This window comes from Diplotaxodon limnothrissa, linkage group LG6, assembly GCF_057381915.1.
Source record: "Diplotaxodon limnothrissa isolate DT_005_m linkage group LG6, D_limnothrissa_male_GT1.1, whole genome shotgun sequence".
NCBI lineage: Eukaryota > Metazoa > Chordata > Actinopteri > Cichliformes > Cichlidae > Diplotaxodon > Diplotaxodon limnothrissa.
Window position 1 is genome coordinate 43,646,538 of NC_140601.1, and position 20,958 is coordinate 43,667,495.

Sequence of the window (20,958 nt, forward strand, 5' to 3'; positions counted from 1 at the left end):
AACGTAAAGAGTAAAAATGGTTAAATACTGAATGAAATCATAAATAATCTGACCTTTGGCTCAATGTGAATGAACAAAGATTTACCCTCAATGTTTCTACATATAATAACGTGTTCTAACTTATAATAACGCTTTTCTGTCACCTGGTGAAATATGCTGACGACACAGTTCTCCTGTCACTGCTGTCAGGCCCTCACAGCACCACGGGCCACGAGTTTGTAGAGAGGTGTGACAGCTCCAAACTTGAATGTGAGCAAAACCAAAGAGAGGCGTCGCCCAGAGGGGAGGCATTGAAATGCGGTGGTGACCTTCTCCAGCAGGCAGATGGATCTGGCTGCTTCAGTCACGGGAAGCCAGTGGAGGTAGCTGAGGAGTACAAATACCTGGGAAGCATCTTTGACAACCTCCTGAGATTCTCTGCCAACACAGAGGAGATTCTCAGGAGGTGCCACCAACGGCTACACCTCCTTAGGAAACTCAACTCCTTTGGAGTCAGCACAGCCATCATCATGACTTTTTACGATGCCTTCCAGGGAAGCATCATGACCTTCTCCATCAGCCTTCATACAGGAACAGACTGCAGCACACTGCATCAGCGTGCTCTACAGTCATCGGCCTGTCAGAACTGACAGGTTTTCAGCCAACAGGCCTCAGACAGGCAGCCAAAATCATCAACGACCCCTCTCACATTCTTCTCCCCGCATTTCAATGCTCCCCTCTGGGCGACGCCTCCGCTGCATTTCCTGCAGGACCGAGAGGAGGAGGAGCGCCACCTTTGTTATTATCTCACTCTTATTGCCTGTTTATGCCCTGGCCTTATCCTCATCGACATGCTGCTCTGTCGTATCTTAATTGGGGATAATTAAAATTTTCTGATTCTTTTCGTCTGACCTGATAAATCCGCTGCATGCGCGCGCACTGTTTGTCCCTCCGCTCCTCCCGTCCTGGCTTTACGAACCCGGATGTTGTTGGAGCGGACTCTGGGTTCAGAGTCCAGTCTGGAGCCGAACTCCGCTCCGCGAGTCTCCTCTCAGCTCCTCCGCCGTCATGCACAGGCTGAAGATCATTTCCGGACACCTGCCTCCCGGCGGCTCGTCGAACTTCAGGCGGGACTTACGGAGGTCGGACTGCGGCTCGGCGACAGCGGCGAGCAGTCGCAGCTCCCCGGAGGACGTGGTGGTGGTTCACGGCCGCAGGACCGCGATCGGAAAGGCCAAAAGGGGAGGCTTTAAGGTGAGTGCAGGTTACCTGCCAACTGTGGCGAAGGTGAGGCCAGAAAACCACGAAGTTTGCTTTACGGCCGTTTTTACGGTGATTTTCACTGGTTTTAAGCTGCAGTTCCGAGGAAACTTAATATGACGCCCAGTTAAGTCTCTTTATCATTAATCTTACTTTTTATTTCAGATTATTTTCTTTAGACGCGCTTTATTTAAGCAGGCGGCTTTAGGTTCAGAGCAGCTGTTGTTTGATCAGTTTTCTATTTAGAAACAAAGTTTACATGGATGTAAATACAAAGAAAATTCTCACAACAGTGTTTTATATATAAATTATTTGAATGTGTTGTTTGATATCACGCAGATTATTTTCTGTGAGGCTGACAGCGTGTGGTCAGGATGACCTTTGACCTCCAGTCACAGCGCCTCACTTTATTAATATTTTTAAGGTTGAAATTCGGGCTCAAAGTTTAAACGTGTTTTGCTGTGGTGGGCGCTGTGGGATCTTTATTTATTTTCTGCTTTGCTGTGAATAAAGTTCTGTTTAACTCTTTCCGCACCTCCAGGACACCACGCCTGACGAGCTGCTGAGCGCCGTGATGTCGGCCGTGCTGAAGGACGTCGGACTGTCGCCTGAGCGGCTGGGAGACGTCTGTGTGGGTGAGGCTTTGTCCTTCGCGTCTGCTCTGATGTGTCGGCTGACTCACCTGTCTGCAGGTAGGTGAAGATGTAACCTCTGTCTGTTCAGGTAACGTGCTCCAGCCCGGCGCCGGCGCACTGATGGCCCGAGTGGCTCACTTCCTCAGGTGAGTCTGACGCCTCTGACACTCTCCTGCTGTTTGTCTGCGCTCCTCACCGCTCCGTCCTCCTTTCAGCGGCTTCCCTGAGTCGGTGCCCGTCTACACGGTGAACCGGCAGTGCTCCTCCGGCCTGCAGGCGCTCTTTAACGTAGCAGGTAACGCCGCCGTGCTCCCACTAACCCAACCGCCCGGTTTTTACCCGAATGACCGAATTCTGACCCGTGTGTGCAGGAGCCATCAGGAGCAGAGCCATCGACCTCGGCCTCGCCTGCGGGTGGGTTTAACACTCGATCCAGATGTTGTTAAAAAATTGCTCAAGTAAAGCTGAGAGTTTTAAACATGAAGAATATTTTTCATGTAAACAGGTGAAGTTTAATTTTTTTAAATAAACACACATAATGAACTATTTTACTTTTCTTAGCTAATTTATGACATGTACTATGCCATCGATGTACGGAGGCCCAGTTCTGCCAATAATTACCTCATAATTCATTAAAATGTTTATTATAAACAGTGAGTGAGTAGATGGTCGTGGTTTTAAAAAGTCCAAATCTGTTTTCTTCCTCTAAAAATTCTTATTTGAAATAAAATTAAGGAGTCAGGAAAATTACAGGTTAGACACAAACAGTTAATTTAGATCTCTTTGAACTTTAATCTGACACAATAATAATAATAATAATCATAATAATAATAATAATAATCATAATAATCATAATAATCATAATAATAATAATAATATCTGAATTTATAAAAAGTCACATTTGATTTAAAAACTAAACACAAATTGATCAAAAGTACATTAAAGTGGACATACCATAATAATCCTGAGCAGATCACAGTCATGGTCATACACTGGGATTAAGCTCCTATGGCAGCGTGTGGACACGTTAACCGTTTTTATGACACACTGACAGAAGTGATGCGTTTCCTGTTTGTTTGCAGCGTGGAGAGCATGTCGCTGCGAGGGATCGGTAACCCGGGCGACCTGAGCTCCAGGCTGATGGACAACGACAAAGCCAGAGACTGCATCATTCCCATGGGGTGAGACGCTTTATAATTCCAGATGTTGTTTATGATCGTCGACGCACCGAGCATCGGCGAATCAGATTGTAGATCCTGTCCAGCTGAAAGGAGGACGTTTCATAATTTATTGTTCCTGATTTCGCTGATAAACACTAATTATTCTCACACAGTGCTGCATGTGTGAGCAGACGTTCTGATCATAACCAGCTGCAGAATTTATCCTGAAGTGATTCAAAAATGAGTCGCGTCACTCCTGACAGGCGTCATTTTGTCGGTTACCGTCTATAAAAAGCTGAAATATGACTCCCAGCTGAAATGTTAACGGTTATTTTTGTCTTAACTGAGACGTGTCGTGTTTGTTCTGCAGCATCACGTCGGAGAACGTGGCAGAGAGGTTTGGCGTCTCCAGAGAGACGCAGGACGCCTTCGCGCTCCGCTCCCAGCAGAAGTAAGAACGTCTCAGCAACACGCAAGAATCTCCTGCTCCATATTTTCACTCCGCGCGTGACATAAATAATCCGCTCGGTCCATCCCCACTTTAAGGCCAGCCCCCTTTAACTTTCCTCTGATTGGCTGCCTGGAAGCTTCTGTCCCCTCTTCTGTGACATCACAGAGATGCAAGAGCAGAAAAAACTTGAGTGTTTAGAGCAGCCAAGTCAAACAAACTGACGCATGTTTAGGATTGTTTCTGTTTCCATTGCAACCAAATCCCGGTCCTTCCTCCACACAGTGCGGCGCGGGCGCAGAGGGCGGGTCTGTTCGACCACGAGATCGTCCCCGTTACCACCAAGTTTGTGGACGACGAGGGCAAAGAGCGTCAGGTGACGGTCAGCAGAGACGAGGGCGTGAGACCGGGGACGACGCTGGAGGGGCTCGCCAAACTGCGGCCGGCCTTCAAGCCCGACGGCAGCACCACAGCAGGTCAGAGTGCGGGCGGGGCCGCAGAATGAATCTCGCTCGGCCGTCAGGAGCTCACGTGCTCGTTTGTCTCAGGTAACTCCAGCCAGGTGAGCGACGGCGCGGCGGCCGTCCTGATCGGTCGCAGGTCTGCGGTCGAGGCGCTGGGTCTCCCGGTGCTGGGGGTCCTGAGGGCCAGCGCGGTGGTGGGCGTCCCTCCTGATGTGATGGGCATCGGACCGGCGTACGCCATCCCGGCAGCGCTGCAGCAGGCAGGTAGGAAGTGTTTGTACGCCGACGTGTCCTCCTCCGACTTCAGATTAAGATTCATGAAAGACGTAATTAACCCAGAGATCTTTGTTCCAGTATCGTTAGCATGTTTCCTACAGGTTCCTGCCTCCTCCTAAAGCTGGGAGGCGGGGCTTAGCTCACCCGTGAACGTGGAGGAAAGTGTGAGTTTGTCCAACATGTCTGAGTTCTTCTCTCTGCAGGACTCTCTGTGGCGGATATCGATGTGTTTGAAATTAACGAGGCCTTTGCAAGTCAGGTGAGTTCAGAGACGACGTATCGCTTCAGGCAGGTAGCTACTCTCTCCAAACGAACACTCCTGCCAGCAGGGGGCAGCATGTGAGTCTATGTGTGTGTGTGTATAAACTCAATCCCTTTTTTAGTCTTATTGACGGGTCGCACACTGGCGTGGTGGGCAGCACGGTTGCACCACAGCGAGAAGGCGGGGCCTCTCCGTGTGGAGTCTCTGTCTGTGGGGGTTCTCTCCGGCTTCCTCCCACAGTCCAAACAGTCAGTGGGGTTAACTGGTGATTCTAAATTGCCCATAGGTGTGTGTGTGAATGGTTGTTTGTCTCTCTGTGTTGGTGGTGGATTGGCCACCTGTCCAGGGTGACCCCGCCTCTTGCCCTATGGTAGCTTGGATAGGCTGTTAAGGATACGTGGAAGAGAATGGATGGATGGTCTTACTGACCAATCAGAGTCAAGCATGATAACATTGTTTTTAAATAAATATCACAGTGACTCTGTGCGCCACCTTGTGGTACAGTGTTGCAGTACGGCCCGAGTTCAGCTTCAGTCAGTATCTCTTTAACACAGTACAGATAAAGTATGAAGTCATCAAAGCGTTTCCACATGCAGGAATTTACCCTTTGACCTCTCAGTCTCCAGACTTTGTTCATTTGCTTTTGTCTTTTTAAATAAAGATTATCACTTTAACCTTTGGCCTCCACCTCTGTCTCGCTGCTGGTGGTGGCGTTTCCTCTCAGGCGGTGTACAGCGTGGAGAAGCTGGGGATCCCGCCGGAGAAGGTGAATCCGAACGGTGGCGCCATCGCTCTGGGTCACCCTCTGGGCTGCACCGGCGCCCGGCAGGTGGTGACGCTGCTCAACGAGCTCAAACGCAGAGGCAGGAGGTCGGTGTCGACGGTCACGCGTTCGCCTCCTCGTACGTTTGAAAACGTGTTCTCACTGTCGCCCTCTTGTGTTCCCCGCAGGGCGTACGGCGTTGTGTCCATGTGCATCGGGACCGGGATGGGAGCTGCCGCCGTCTTTGAATACCCCGGAGCGTAGCTGCTCAGACTGACCCGTCGCCTGAAACGCATCGATCAGTCGAGGCCCGTCACGTGACCAATGGAGTCGCTTCTGTCTCGGTCGCCCTTCATGTTAAACTGTTGGAACATTTCTAACTGCAGCTGATTCCGTGCCTTTGTTTCCTGATGATTGATCATTGATAAATCAGCAAAGATCAATAACTCACATTTACTTCCTGCTAGCTGAGCTGCTCAGCACGACTGTGACATTCAGAGCTGCATCAGGTTCAGGTGTCTCGGTGACGCTCTGAAGGACCGATCCAAACCAGTGACTCTGCCTGTAATCTGTAAGAATAAAACATTTCCACATCACCTGATGTCTCTGAGGTCTCGACTGTTTAGACTTCACCGTCCCGTTTCGTGGTGTTCTCTTACCACCAGGGTGCGCCGTTAGTGAAACGTCACAGTTTTCACACTGAAGCATCATGGAGGTCTCGTGTTTATTCTCACCACCTCTGAGGTGGATGTGATCAGCCTGGGAGGAGCAGGTAACTTGGCAACGACGGGCATGTCCTAGCAGCGTGACTCTGAAGTGCTGGACTGTTTGTAGGTTTTCTCCCCAACAAACAACAATGTCGACGAAACGTTTTGCGCCATCAAAGGCAGCTGTGCAGCAGCACCTGAAAGGCAGAGGACGATGCTAACCATCGCACAAAAAGTTGGACTTCTCGCCATGCTAAGGGAAGGTAGAAGTTACTGTTCTTGCTTCCTCTACTTCCGTACCACTGACTCAATGTTGAATTCTCTGCAGCTGCTCTACTCTCATGTTCTGGACCTGAAAACAGGGTTTGACCTTTGGTTTCATCCTATAATACTGGACTCATTTTTCTACGTAGGTTTGAACTTTGAGAGTTTAAACAAGAAAGAAAAGTGTGACAATGTTCACGCCTGTCTGAGAAAAGAGTATAAAGTGTGCAGTGAGGGGGTTTGACAGCCTTAAAACATCTATAATCATTGTAAAAAATAAAGTTTGCTACTTCGTGGATTTCACCTATCGCGGCTTATTTTTGGAGCGTAACTCCTGCGATAAACGAGGGACCGCTGTACCACCCTACCAAGTCTCTTGCCCTTTGACCCCCAAATTTTCTTGATCCGTCTCTGTCTTGAAAGAGTAGTTGTCAAACAGCTAACAGATCATCTGCAGAGGAATGGCTTATTTGAAGAGTTTCAGTCAGGTTTCAGAGCCCAGCACAGAAACTGCATTGCTGTCATCTCCCTTCTGATGTCTTAGTTCTTCGCTGCGACTCTCTGCGATCCGGTTTCTAGGGCCGCCCTTTTCCCTTCCAGCTACAATATCCCCGTTTCCCAGTAATCTCTGCTGTTCAATAAAAACTCTTGTAAATATTTACACAGTGTGTTTGTGTCCACGCTTTGTGCGAACCTGAGGTTCATGACAGGATGATGGACCTGCTCGGCAGGAGAAAAACAGGAAGACACCGGCTTTATTTTGTCCAAAGTAAATGAAGATCCTCACCTGTCTGTGGCAGGAAGGCTAACTGTAATGCTCGTTTCTCAAAGGATAAAATAAGTTGATTTAATCACAGCTTTGACTCGCACTGCATTTGTTGGACAGAGGGGAAAGAAAGTTGTAATCCTTCACAGTAAAACCTGACGGTCCTTGTGCTCGGCCCCTCCCACAAACCTGCAATGCGACTGCTTCCACGTCAGAATCCAGAAATGAAACTGAGTGAGAGCTGCAGCTGAAACAAGAGCATTAAACTGTCTCAACAACACAGCAGAGCTTCTGTCCGACAGTGGTGAGTACAGATGACACGTTTTAGAGTCCAAACCAAATGTGACTTCCTGTCTATGTGGCAGGAAATCCAACTGTAAACATGTTCCTTCTCCGAAGGATAAAATAAGTGTTCATTCGACGGCATTTGCTGAACAGAGAAAAAGAAGTTTATCGTAAAAATGTTCCTCTGTGATCACAGTGCCTGAGAGGCTCCCCACTTTAACATCAAACAAATAAATTAAATCAAAGAATCTAACTAAATCTTTATCTTGTTGCTTTGCCAGGGCGTGTCCCACTTTTGCTCCTTGTTAATAAGTATAAACCATAAAATTATAAATGAGAAGGAAAGAAGCTCTGTGAAAAAGCTACAGTCAAGTCCTGTTTGTCTCTAAACAAGTTTGAGCTCAGACAAATCTGAATCTCTTCACAGGAACATCAAACTCAGTTCATCACATTCATTTTCACACAGCAGAGCTTCTGTCAAACACGGGTGAGTACAGATGATCACGCTTCCTGTTTCTACACAAATCTTCTGCGACACGGGCGGTTGCCCGGGGCGGCATCGTGTCGGGGGGCGGCATCACGGGCATCGGCTAAAAAAAAATAAAAATGCTTGTACTCCTGCTGCCCCGACATCAGCCCGCGCATATCGGGGATGTCACAGGCACCGATCGGTTTTCTGTCGCCCATTTGCTGGGAGTAAGGGCGCCCTCCGTTTGCGAGGTGCGCCTGCTGCTTGAGAGGAGAGGGCGGGGCGGCGGGGGCTTCTCTGGCTGGCTGGAGCAGCGTCTAATAACCAACTAACAAAATAAAACAACATAAAAACAAACCAACAAACACGAAAACACCAGACATCATGATACAGACTTATCATTTGCACCGATGTTTTTTAGAAATTCTACACGCGAAAAGTGAGCGCGAGAGCCCTCGGTGCGCCTGCTGAAGTCAAAGTAAACTTTATTGTCATCTCTGCTACAGACAGTCCAGCACATAGAGAGACGAGACGACGAGGCTCCAGCTACAGCAGTGCAAGTAAACAAACAATAAATATAAGAAGAGTAAGAAAATAAATCTACACTTTAGGACTCGGGGTAAAGGATCAATAACAATTTAAAATTTACAGTTTGATGATTTAAAGTCACACACAACCCGTCGAAAGGGGCGGGGCCAGCTGCTTCCAAATAGAGCACATTTCATTCATAATGTTGTAAATCCAAGCCCATCATGTATTCATGATTTGAATCCTGGGTTGTGTGAAATCCCAGAAATAAACCTTAGACAAAGTGAATCTGTGAACTGTGTGTTAGGTTATGTTGTGGTGATCCTCGGGTTGGGGGACTTGTGTTCATACTGGAGGGCAAAATGAAAACCAAGATGGACAAAAACAGTTCAAAGCCATCAGGTGCTCAGTTTAGAAAAAAGAGAAAAGAAGAGGAAGAGAAACGAGCGACAGATGCAGGTAAGCAGATGTGTGATTGGATAATGGCAGGTCATCCTGAACCAATCAGAGTCAGAATACTTCATTAATCCCTGAGGAAAATATGTGGGTTACAGTTGCTCCAAGAAGAAATGGTAAAAATAGCAACAGTAACAGACTAAACTTCAAACAATACATTATGTTACAGATTTTAATATTAATTAGTCAGTGTCAATTGTTGATTCATCCTGTTCTCATTGTATGAAGAAGCCGTTTGCATACTATGCATAGTCTCTCTCTTTTCATATGTGTGTGTGTACAACAGTTTTATGTTAATGTATAATCCTTAATATGTTTTGTTTGTGTGTGTGTGTGTGTGTGTGGGGGGGGGGGGGGGGGGTAGAGGGAGTGTTCGCCCAGGGCACCAAACAGGCTAGGACCGCCACTGCTTCAGCTGTTCATCCCTCCTTTTATGAGAATCCAAGGTTACGTTCACTCTGCAGGTCTTGATGCTCAATTCCGATTTTTTGATCAAATCCGATTTTTTTGTCTGCTCGTTCACACTACAAATAAAATGCGACAGCAAACGCGCTCTAGTGTGAACGCTCAAAGCGGCCGCATGCGCAAAAGAAGACGTCACACACTGTTTAGTCCCAGAGCAACAGTATTGTTTGACTGATGGCCCTTAATATAAAGACTTCGGACTAAACGTTTCCCAATTTTTGCTTTAAGTTATTTTGTTATTTACATAATAATGTAAATAACCTAATAATGATCCTTATTGCTGTTTAAGAGAGGAGCGCTGCTTCGAAGAATAGCTGCAGATTTCTGTCACAATCTGCAGATTATACAGAACAAACAAAATGTTCACGTTTCTCCAACGTTGTCTTCCCAACAGTTTCACTGACATCTACACTGGATGGCCAGGAAGCGTTCGCGGTGTCTTCTCCGGCGCTGATAATTGGCGTCTGTCTTGTGTCAGTGACGTAAAAGACGGATTTAATGCGACATGACCATCAAACAGCAGTCGCTTTCTGAAACATCAGATATGTATCGGATTCAGCACCACATACGAAAGTGACCCATGCAGGTCGGATTTGAAAATATCGGATTTGTGCCGTTCACACTGTCACACCATGATCGGATAGATGGTCGCATAGGGTCAGAAAAATCGGATTTAATGCGCTTTCGCCTGCAGTGTGAACGTAGCCTAAATCAGTCAAATACATTTGAATTACTGGAGTCATGTTATAGTCAAATCTAAAAAAAAACCCTGGGTCACCAATAGGTGAACCGCAGTTGGAATATAGTCCCAGTCCCATTCTTAGAGGACCTGACCTGTTACTAGATTTGAATGGAGAGTTTCTATTTTACTCTGCACAACTTTTGTCATATTTACGGTATAGTTATTTTAATCTGCACCGCCTTATTTTTAGTCTATGTACACAGGAAGCACACAGACCAATCGCGTGCATTGAAGCTAATTCCATGTGGCGCTACTCAGCTTGTCACATAATTTATTCAAAGCGCATGTGGAAGAAAACTGCATGAAGACCAGATGCAGAAATCTGAAGAAGTAAGTCAAAGAAACAGAAGGGTTGAAGCTGAGAGGGTTCACGTGTGAAGTCTAGTTAAGGAAAAAGAAGAAAAGATGAAACTCAAACTACATCTTGTCATTATTTTTATAATAATAATAATAATGGATTGGATTTATATAGCGCTTTTCAAGGCACCCAAAGCGCTTTACAATGCCACTATTCATTCACTCTCGCATTCACACACTGGTGGAGGCAGCTACAGTTGTAGCCACAGCTGCCCTGGGGCAGACTGACAGAAGCGAGGCTGCCATATCGCGCCATCGGCCCCTCTGGCCATCACCAGTGGTCAGAGGGGCCTAATTAGTAATTAAGCATTTATTTGAAAATAACTTGTTATCTTTGAATGTAAAACCCATTTTACTTGAAATGAGACAAACGCACTTTATTATTATTTTATAACCAGAGTATGGTTCAGCTGTGAATTGTGAACATTAAAAATAAACATTGCTGAAATACTACTGTCATGGTCCGGAGTCTGCGACTCCGTGTTTATGTTTAGTTTATTAGTATTCTGTGATTTTGGTTACCTGGGTGTTTGTACTCTTCTGTTTCATGGTTCATGTTCCTATGTTCTGTTTCCCCCAGTCTGTGTTTAGTTGGTGTGTTACGTCATTGCGTGTATGTGTTGCCTGTTTTATTGCAAAGGTCTGTGTCTTATGTGAGTGTTTTCAGTTTGCCTCCCTAGTCTCGTCACGATAATCACTCCCAGCTGTGTTCCCCACCTGTGTGTAATCTCCCTGTGTTCTCTGAGTGTATTTAAGTTGTGTCTTCTGTCATAGTAGTTGCTGGTTCGTCTGTGTTGTTTCCCCTCGGTCTCCCTGCATCTCTCCATGTGTATTTCCCCGGACCTCCCTGCATCTTCGTTTCTGGTTTGTTTTGTTAGTTTTACCCAGTTTAGGCTCCAGTTTCATGTTCCCAGTGGCTTTGTTGTTTGTATTTCTTTCGTTAATAAATACTCACCAAAGTGCTTTAAGAGTTAGCAAATGAACAAGAGAAAACCATATAAAAATAAATGCAATTAAACAAAACATAAGAAGAAGCAAATGTGATATATTGTTACAACATGAAATAAAAAAAACCCTGATGGTACTCAAACTGAACTCGAATTAACAGCCAATCAAAGAAGTGAGTTTTAAGGCGTGATTTGAAAAACTGTATAGACTCTGAAGTACAAATATCAAGTGGCAAGTTATTCCAGCCTCTAGGTGCTGCAACTGCTAAGGCCCAATCTTCTCTATGCTTTAATCGACACCTCAGCTGTACTAAGAGCCAGACGATCTCAGTGTTCTTTTCGGGTTGTATATGTTAAAGAGTTTGCTTAAATAGCTGGGAACCATACTATTTAAGGTTGTTAATAATAATTATAATACTATTAAGAGCATTAAGGCAACTGCTGTTGTGATTTGGACTATTATATCAATAAAACTGAATTGAAAATTAATTGAATTTACTAGCAATAAAGCTGAGCCAGGCACCATCTCTGTGCCTGGCTCCAGGGCAGGGCCCTGGTGAGTACACTCGCCCACATTGGCTCCAATATAAGTTCTGCACTGCCTGTTGTGTGAGACCCATAGGATCACAAATTTTTAAAGAGACCATCAAGACTTCCTGTTTTGGGTTGTTGGTTCCACAGATCCCTCTCCGTGAATCGCTACCTTATCGTGGTGGAGGGGTTTATGTGTCCCAGGGATCCCAGGGGCTATGTTGTCTGGGGGCTTTTGCCCCCTGGTAGGGTCTCCCATGGCAAATTGGTCCTGGGTGAGGGACCAGACAAAGAGCGATTCAGAAGACCCTTATGAAGAGAACATTGAGGGAACAGTTTAGCCTGCCCGGGATAGGGTTACTGGGGCTCTGCCCTGGAGCCAGGCCCGGGGAGGGTGCCCGAGGGCGAGCGTCTGGTGGCCGGGCCTTAGTCCATGGAGCCCGGCCAGGCACAGCCCGAAGAGGAGACATGGGCCCATCCTCCCGCAGGCCCACCACCCGCAGGAGGCGCCATAGGGGTCGGGTGCATTGTGTGCTGGGTGGCGGCCAGGAGCGGAGGCCCTGGCGGACTGACCCCCGGCTGCCAAGACTGGCAATAGGGACATGGAATGTCACCTCTCTGGTGGGGAAGGAGCCTGAGTTAGTGCGTGAGGTTGAGAGGTACCGGCTAGATATAGTCGGGTTCACCTCTGCGCATGGCTTAGGCTCTGGAACCAGTCTCCTGGAGAGGGGCTGGACTCTGTCTCAGACTGGAGTTGCCCCTGGTGAGAGGCGGCGGGCTGGGGTGGGTATTCTAATATCCCCTCAGCTTGCTGCCGGTACGTTGGGGTTTTTCCCGGTGGATGAGAGGGTTTGTTCCCTGCGCCTTAGGGTCGGGGAACGGGTCCTGACTGTCATCTGCGCTTATGCGGCGAGTGGCAGTTCAGAGTACCCAGCCTTCTTAGAGTCCCTGGGGGGGTGCTGGAAGGTGCTCCACCTGGAGACTCTGTTGTCCTGCTGGGAGACTTCAATGCTCACGTGGGTAACGACAGCGAGACCTGGAGGGGCGTGATTGGGAGGAACGGCCTCCCTGATCTGAACCCGAGCGGTGCTTTGTTATTGGACTTCTGTGCTAATCACAGTTTGGCCATAACGAACACCTTATTCGAACATAAGAGTGTCCATAAGTGCACGTGGCACCAGGACGCTCTAGGCCGTAGGTCGATGATCGATTTTGTAATCGTATCACCAGACCTGCGACCATATGTTCTGGACACTCGGGTAAAGAGAGGGGCTGAGCTGTCAACTGATCACCACCTGGTGGTGAGTTGGATCAGGTGGCGGGGGAGGACGCTGGACAGACCTGGTGCACCTAAACGCGTAGTGAGGGTGTGCTGGGAACGTCTAGCAGAGGCCCCAGTCCGCGAGATCTTCAACGCACACCTCCGGCAGAGCTTCAACAGCATTCCGAGGAAGACTGGGGACATTGAGTCCGAATGGACCATGTTCAGCGTCTCCATTGCCGAAGCTGCTGCATTGAGCTGTGGCCGCAAGGTGGTTGGTGCCTGCCGTGGTGGTAATCCCCGAACCAAATGGTGGACACCAGAGGTGAAGGGAGCCACCAGGCTGAAGAAGGAGTCCTATCGGGCTTGGTTAGCTTGTGGGACTCCGGAGGCAGCAGACAGGTATCGACAGGCCAAGCGGAATGCGGCTCGGGCAGTGGTTGAAGCAAAAACTCGGGTGTGGGAGGAGTTTGGAGAGGCCATGGAAAAAGACTTTCAGACTGCCTCGAAGAGATTCTGGCAAACCGTCAGGCGTCTCAGGAGGGGAAAGCGGTGCTCTACCTGCACTGTGTATAGTGCTGGCGGAGCGCTGCTGACGTCGACTGAGAAAATTGTCAGGCGGTGGAAGGAATACTTCGAGGACTTCCTTAATCCCACTGACACGTCTTCCGAGGAGGAAGCAGAGTCTGGGGATGAGGGGAATGACCCGCCAATTTCCGGGGGCGACGTCACTGAGGCAGTTAAACAACTCCTTGGTGGCAGAGCCCCTGGTGTGGATGAGGTCCGCCCCGAGTTCTTGAAGGCTCTGGACGTTGTAGGGCTGTCCTGGTTGACACGCCTCTACAATGTTGCGTGGAGATCAGGGGCAGTACCTGTGGACTGGGAGACCGGGGTGGTGGTCCCCATCTTTAAGAAGGGAGACCGGAGGGTGTGTTCCAACTACAGGGGGATCACACTCCTCAGCCTCCCTGGGAAAGTCTATGCCAGGGTGCTGGAAAGGAGAGTTCGTCCGCTAGTCGAACCTCGGATACAGGAGGAACAATGCGGTTTTCGTCCTGGTCGCGGAACACTGGACCAGCTCTTTATCCTCTCGAGGATACTTGAGGGTGCATGGGAGTTTGCCCAACAAGTCTACATGTGTTTTGTGGACTTGGAGAAGGCATTCGACCGTGTCCCTCGGGGTGTCCTGTGGGAGGTGTTGCGGGAGTATGGGGTGTCTGGCCCATTGCTACGGGCCATTCGATCCCTATACAACCGTTGCAAGAGCTTGGTTCGCATTGCCGGCAATAAGTTGGACTCGTTCCCGGTGGGTGATGGGCTCCGCCAGGGCTGCCCTTTGTCTCCGGTTCTGTTCATAATTTTTATGGACAGGATTTCTAGGCGCAGCCAAGTGGCGAAGGGCTTTCACTTTGGTGGCCTCAGAATCTCATCTCTGATTTTTGCAGATGATGTGGTTCTGTTGGCTTCATCGGGTGGGGGCCTCCAGCTCCCACTGGAGCGGTTCGCAGCCGAGTGTGAAGCAGCGGGAATGAGGATCAGCACCTCCAAATCTGAGACCATGGTTCTCAGCCGGAAAAGGGTGGAGTGCCCACTCCAGGTCGGGGATGAGTTCCTGCCCCAAGTGGAGGAGTTCAAGTATCTCGGGGTCTTGTTCGCGAGTGATGGGAGAAGGGAGCCGGAGATCGACAGACAGATTGGGGCTGCAGCTGCAATAATGCGGACGCTGCACCGGTCCGTCATGGTGAAGAGGGAGCTGAGTGTAAAAGTGAAGCTCTCAATTTACCGGTCGATCTACGTCCCTACCCTCACCTATGGCCACGAGCTGTGGGTAGTGACCAAAAGAACGAAATCGCGGATACAAGCGGCGGAAATGAGCTTCCTCCGAAGGGTGGCTGGCCTCTCCCTTAGAGATAGGGTGAGAAGTTCGGCCATCCGGGAGGGGCTCAGAGTAGAGCAGCTGCTGCTCCACATCGAAAGGAGCCAGCTGAGGTGGTTCGGGCATCTGACAAGGATGCCTCCTGGGCGCCTCCTAGGTGAGGTGTTCTGGGCATGTCCCACCGGGAGGAGGCCCCGGGGCAGACCCAGGACACGCTGGATTATATCTCTCGGCTGGCCTGGGAACGCCTTGGTGTTCCCCCGGATAAGCTGGAGGAGGTGGCTGGGGAGAGGGAGGTCTGGGCCTCTCTGCTTAGGCTGCTGCCCCTGCGACCCGGCCCCGGATAAAGCGGATGAAGATGGATGGTTCCACAGATCGACAAAACCCAATTTGCACAGGCGAAACACATTAGTAAATCTGGCCCTAGATCCTTTGTTCAAGGACAAACAAAGGATATAAATACAATTTATTTGTATTTTAATTGAAACAACAAGACAATATTTCCTTCTTCTCATTATTTCTTTGTGCATTGTCTAGGTAAGAAGATCATTTACTCTGCTGGCTGAGAAACCATTTGTTTAATGTTTTTTTTTCTTCCTTCTTCAGAGTGCAGACATGTCTGCTGCCACCAATCTACAGTCTGAAGATCAGTTTCTGTGCTCCATCTGTCTGGATGTGTTCACTGATCCAGTCACCACATCATGTGGACACAACTACTGCAAAAACTGCATCACTCAGAACTGGGATGTTAATGACAGCTGCCAGTGTCCCCTGTGTAAAGAGACTTTCAACAGTAGACCTCAGCTGAGGGTAAATACTTTGCTTTCTGAGATGGTTGCTCAGTTCAGACGTGAATCTCAGCAGAAAGCCAGCAGCAGCAGCAGCTCAGAGCAACAAGCTGCCAAACCAGGAGAAGTTCCCTGTGACGTCTGCACTGGACCCAGACTGAAGGCCCTGAAGTCCTGCCTGGTGTGTCTGACCTCCTACTGTCAGACTCACCTGGAGCCTCATCTGACAGCTACAAGTCTGAAAAGACATCAGCTGATTGAGCCTGTGGAGAACCTGGAAAGCAGGATGTGTAGGAAGCACGATAAACATCTGGAGCTGTTCTGTAAGACCGACCAGACATGTGTCTGCATGCTCTGCTCTGTTCTAGATCACAAGGCTCATGAGTTTGTTCCTCTGAAAGAAGAATATGAAGGAAAGAAGGCAGAGCTGGAGAAGACACAAGCTGAAACTCAGCAGATGATCCAGAAGAGACGACTGAAGATTCAGGAGATCAAAGAGTCGGTGAAGATGAGTAAAGATGCTGCAGACAGACAGAAAGCAGAAGGTGTTCAGGTCCTCACGGCTCTGATGGAGTCTGTTGAGAGACGCCTGAAGGAGCTCATAAAGGAGATCGAAGACAAACAGGAAGCTACAGAGAAACAGGCTGAAGGACTCATCAAAGATCTGGAACAGGAAATCTCTGAGCTGATGGAGAGAAGCTCTGAGGTGGAGCAGCTCTCACACTCTGAAGACCACCTCCACCTCCTCCAAAGCTTCTCCTCCCTGAAAGCTGCTCCACCCACCAAGGACTGGACAGCGGTCAGAGTCCGTCCACCATCATGTGAGGGGACCGTGGGGAGAGCTGTGGCTCAGCTGGAGAAGACACTCTGGGAAGACATGAAGAAGCTGAATCATGCTGCGGTGTTGAAGGGGGTCCAGCAGTATGCAGTGGACGTGACTCTGGATCCTGATACAGCACATCATTGGCTCATCCTGTCTGACGATAGAAAACAAGTACACTGCAGTGAGGTGAGGAGAAAGAGGAAACTTCCATACAACCCAAAGAGATTTACTTACTTTGTTAATGTTTTAGCAGAGCAGAGTTTCTCTTCAGGCAGATTTTACTTTGAGGTTCAGGTTAAAGGAAAGACTGACTGGGATGTAGGAGTGGCCACAGAGTCGATCAACAGGACAAAGAGCATGTCAATGAGCCCCGAGGATGGTTTCTGGACTGTGTGGCTGAGAGATGGAAGTGAGTACAGTGCTTGTGAAGATCCCCAAATTAACCTCTCTCTCAAGTCTGCTCCTCAGAAGGTGGGGGTGTTTGTGGACTATGAGGAGGGTCTGGTCTCCTTCTATGACGTAGATGCTGCAGCTCTGATCTACTCGTTCACTGGCTGCTCCTTCACAGAGAAGCTCCACCCATATTTCAGTCCCGAGCTTAATGATGATGGTACAAACGCTGCACCACTGATCATCTGTCCTGTCAATCAAACTGAGTAGAGCTAAGAATTTTTACTTTATTAGCAGATTACTTTATATTACAATTATTGTATATTACATAATTATATCTTTTTCTTTTGAAAGAGAAACATGAAACTGATATTTTAATTAATCAAGGAGAAGGCAAATAAAAAATATAACCAAGTATTTAAATAATGAAAAATAATTTTTGAAAAGTAACTTGTGCTCCAATTTTCTCCACTGCTATGGGATCTTAAAGCGTTCACACAAACAGTTGGTCTTTGCAGGCCAAAAACAACATAAAGAGGAGCAGCCTGCAGGGTGTTTGACTAGTAAGACTTAGAATCATTTATAGAGACGAGTTCTCTGCACAACGTGGTCACAGAACACAGTCAGGACACTTTAAACAAAAAGAAAACTTACTACTTCTTGTACTAAGAGATTAAACAGAGAGAATATGATCCTGTGGAGCGCATACAGGTCAGGCTGAGGAGATCAGAAACTGTCCCATTACAACACATCAAAGATTTCCAGTAGCACCAGTGTAACAACATTGTATATTAAGAAAATTACAGACAAACATTTAGCTGGTTTAAGGGGTCATGTGGGCAATTATCATAGTGTAGTGTGGAAAGGTCTGACTAATGATTTTAAACTTACTGGTTTTTCCAAATGTCATATTGTGGTAAGTCAAGGTTTAAAGAAATGTTATATTTTAGCTTTCATATGACTTTAGTTTCCATCCATCCACTTCCGCTTATCCTTTTTTTTGGTTTTTTTTTTTGGCAGCACGGTGGCACGGTGGTTAGCACTGTTGCCGCACAGCAAGAAGGTCCTGAGTTCAATTCCACCATCAGGCCGGGGTCTTTCTGTGTGGAGTTTGCATGTTCTCCCCGTGTTTGCGTGGGTTCTCTCCGGGTACTCCGGCTTCCTCCCACCATCCAAAGACATGCAGCTTGTGGGGATAGGTTAATTGGATAATCCAAATTGTCACTAGGTGTGAATGTGAGTGTGAATGGTTGTCTGTCCCTGTGTGTTGGCCCTGCGACAGACTGGCGACCTGTCCAGGGTGTACCCCGCCTCTCGCCCTATGACAGCTGGGATAGGCTCCAGCGCCCCCCGCGACCCTGAAAAGGATAAGCGGAAGTGAATGGATGGATGACTTTAGTTTTCCAGCTGTGGTCAGTGATCTAAAGTTGCTGTTTCATGTCCATAAACACGATGAAGTACATTTATATTTTATTGTTATTATTTAGCAAAAGCTGATTGTAAAACAAAACTAAATGGAATCTAAATATGTGACAAATGTGTAAATAAACAATAATTAATGTTAAAATGAGTGAGCAGTGATTTCCCATCTACCGGCTCTAGCTGGGATAGGCTGCAGCCCCCCAGCGACCCCGACAAGGAAAAGTGGAAGAATATGGATGGGACAATGATTCCTTTGATGATTTGAGTAACAAATACTGAGAAGGAAAAATGTGTTTCATACACCAACAGTGTGAGCAAATTCTCATGGTGTATGTTGGTGAATTACAATTACATATATTTGGTGCCATTATTAGTTACTATTAACCTCTGTCTCTCTTCCACAGCATGTCTTTATCCTGTCTTCCTTCTCTCACCCCAACCAATCACAGCAGATGCCCCTCCCCCCCAAGCCTGGTTCTGCCGGAGGTTTCTTCCTGTTAAAAGGGAGTTTTTCCTTCCCACTGTCGCCAAAGTGCTGCTCATAGGGGGTCATATGATTGTTGGGTTTTCTCTGCATGTATTATTGTAGGGTCGACCTTACAGTATAAAGCGCCTTGAGGTGACTGTTGTTGTGATTTGGTGCTGTGTAAATAAAACTGAATTGAATTGACCAGGCTGAAAGGCTGACGTAGACCAGGAAAAAGGGGGGAGAGAGAGAGAGAGAGAGAGAGGGAGGCTGCAAGAAGGGTCTGGCGCTGCTGAAGGCCAGGATGGTGGATGGACGTCCTACAGAAGAGGCTGATGAGGCTCAGAGAATGAAACATGTTAACAGACTTTGATGTCATTAATAGGTATACGCCTACTTACCAACTTTTAACCCTGTGGGGTTGACAGACGCACCAGCGCGTCCAAATCACATGACCAATTTAAGATGACATTTCAACAAGTTGCTGTCTCCAGTTCAACTTCTGTTGAAACTGGACTTCAAACTAAATGCTAATGTTTCTTCCTGATTTCTATCGTCACCTTCACTGCTGGAAGAAACTAGAGATGGACCGATCCGATATTACGTATCGGTATCGGTCCGATACTGACCTAAATTACTGGATCGGATATCGGAGAAAAATAAAAAATGTAATCCAATCCATTAAATATCACGAAAGCACCTCACAAAACTTGCAACGCGCCGTAACTCACCTCAGAACGTTAGCACGTCGGAGCAGTATGCATCACGTGATAGAGCGGCTGTGGCATGCGGGACCTGTCGGTGGTCTGGATAGCATGTGGAGCTTCGCTAGCAACCTGGCATTTCATCTCCGACAAAGTTATCCCCGAGAGAAGTAAAGCAAGTGTGTAAGTCCATCTCTGAATGTTTGTAAAGCATTCCTGCGTTAAGCTTAACAAGCGACTGCCTCTTGCTCTCTGGCTGCTACTTCAATCGTGAAACTGCTTAAATGATCAGCTGATCGGCTTTTCTGTCGTGAGTCCGTGTCTCTTGTTTGTTTTTGGCCCACTTTGCACCAGAAAGAGGAAACCAGCGGCTGAACAACAGCAGCACGTTTAAGCTTGATCAGCTGTTGTTAGAATTTATTTAATATTACTTTCTACTCGAGGATCTTTTTCTACGTAGCTGACGGCTGGTAACTGTGCAGGGGCGGATCTAGCAAAGTTTAGCCAGGGGGGCCGATAGGGCATTAACAGGGAAAAGGGGGCACAAAGACATACTTTTCTTTCTTATTCTCATTTAAAATGTCGAGCTTTTAATAAATAATTATCTGACACCCAAAGTTGTGCACGTTAGCATATGCTACTTCCGGTGCGGAAACTCCTGTGGGGAGCTGTGTTTCCGGTGTCCTATTCGCGCCTGGTTTACGGTCCAAAACAAGTTAAGCAAATGAATGAATCAAGCGGCGATTTACATTTCTATAGATGTCTCGGGCATTTACCCAACATATCTGTAAATGATGTTCATCGACTTGTCGATATCTTTCCCCCGCGCCTCAGAGCAAAAGAGAAAATGCATTCAAATGTTATATTTCTCAGCTGTCCATCGTTTATCGCGGGTGTTATGTTCTAAAAATAACCAGCGAGAGGTGAAATCAAGGAGCCAATTTTATTTTTTGATGGTGCAAAACGTTTGGTGGACATCGTGGACATACAGCACTGCACTTCAGTCACACTGCTAGCATCGATGCAGCGATTCTGTACAGGAGAGACGGAGGAGATCGTCTGCAGCGATCAGGACGCAATGTGACGTAAAAAAAACAAAGCATGCAAACTCAAACAATCAAAAAATGATATGGCAACATGTGGCAATTGGTTGTATAGGAAGAGGGAGAAGTTTTAGGAGTGAGGGCGGCGAGTGCCACTGTTTCTGTGCCATATTGAATGATTTGGTTAATTTAAAATAATGCCAATAATGATTGAAGCTAAACCTGGGCGTTTCACTTGTCGACGACTAAACATAGGACAGAAAAGCAAACAGCAGCAGAAAGCTGGTGCAGTAAAGGCTGGGAGAGCAGCAAAAGTAGGAAACCCAGCATCTGGTGGTGTCCGTGACTTCAACACTTAAGGCCTTTGCCAGCAAAGGGTTTTGAATAAAGTAATAGAAATTATCAATTTATTTTCAGTTAT

General features: G+C 47.5%; 2 protein-coding genes across 3 annotated transcripts; both read left to right on the top strand.

The window, feature by feature from the left end:
• Positions 1-978: 978 nt before the first annotated feature.
• On the top strand, positions 979-5,848 carry acaa1 (acetyl-CoA acyltransferase 1). The gene is made up of 12 exons (XM_085355308.1): positions 979-1,233; positions 1,781-1,874; positions 1,963-2,020; positions 2,090-2,169; positions 2,246-2,288; positions 2,957-3,055; positions 3,405-3,485; positions 3,768-3,958; positions 4,031-4,210; positions 4,426-4,481; positions 5,209-5,354; positions 5,436-5,848. Exons 1-12 carry the CDS (start codon positions 1,048-1,050, stop codon positions 5,509-5,511), a joined length of 1,290 nt encoding a protein of 429 aa, XP_085211434.1. The 5' UTR covers positions 979-1,047; the 3' UTR covers positions 5,512-5,848.
• A 1,054-nt stretch (positions 5,849-6,902) lies between these two features.
• On the top strand, positions 6,903-17,172 carry LOC146631327 (E3 ubiquitin-protein ligase TRIM21-like). Of its 2 annotated transcripts, XM_085355294.1 has the most exons (3): positions 6,903-7,288; positions 7,697-7,756; positions 15,508-17,172. In XM_085355294.1, exon 3 carries the CDS (start codon positions 15,517-15,519, stop codon positions 17,170-17,172), a length of 1,656 nt encoding a protein of 551 aa, XP_085211420.1. In that variant the 5' UTR covers positions 6,903-7,288; positions 7,697-7,756; positions 15,508-15,516. The 2 variants fall into 2 exon arrangements, with proteins under 2 accessions (XP_085211420.1, XP_085211421.1); XM_085355295.1 differs by lacking the exon at positions 7,697-7,756.
• Positions 17,173-20,958: the final 3,786 nt, after the last annotated feature.

What these genes read in the sequence shown, in the direction of transcription:
- acaa1 (XM_085355308.1), top strand. Translation starts at nt 1,048, where the DNA reads ATGCACAGGCTGAAGATCATTTCCGGACACCTGCCTCCCGGCGGCTCG. An exon ending in CCAAAAGGGGAGGCTTTAAG is followed by an intron (nt 1,234 to 1,780) that starts GTGAGTGCAGGT and finishes CCGCACCTCCAG; the next exon opens with GACACCACGCCTGACGAGCT. An exon ending in GACTGCATCATTCCCATGGG is followed by an intron (nt 3,056 to 3,404) that starts GTGAGACGCTTT and finishes TTTGTTCTGCAG; the next exon opens with CATCACGTCGGAGAACGTGG.
- LOC146631327 (XM_085355294.1), top strand. Translation starts at nt 15,517, where the DNA reads ATGTCTGCTGCCACCAATCTACAGTCTGAAGATCAGTTTCTGTGCTCC.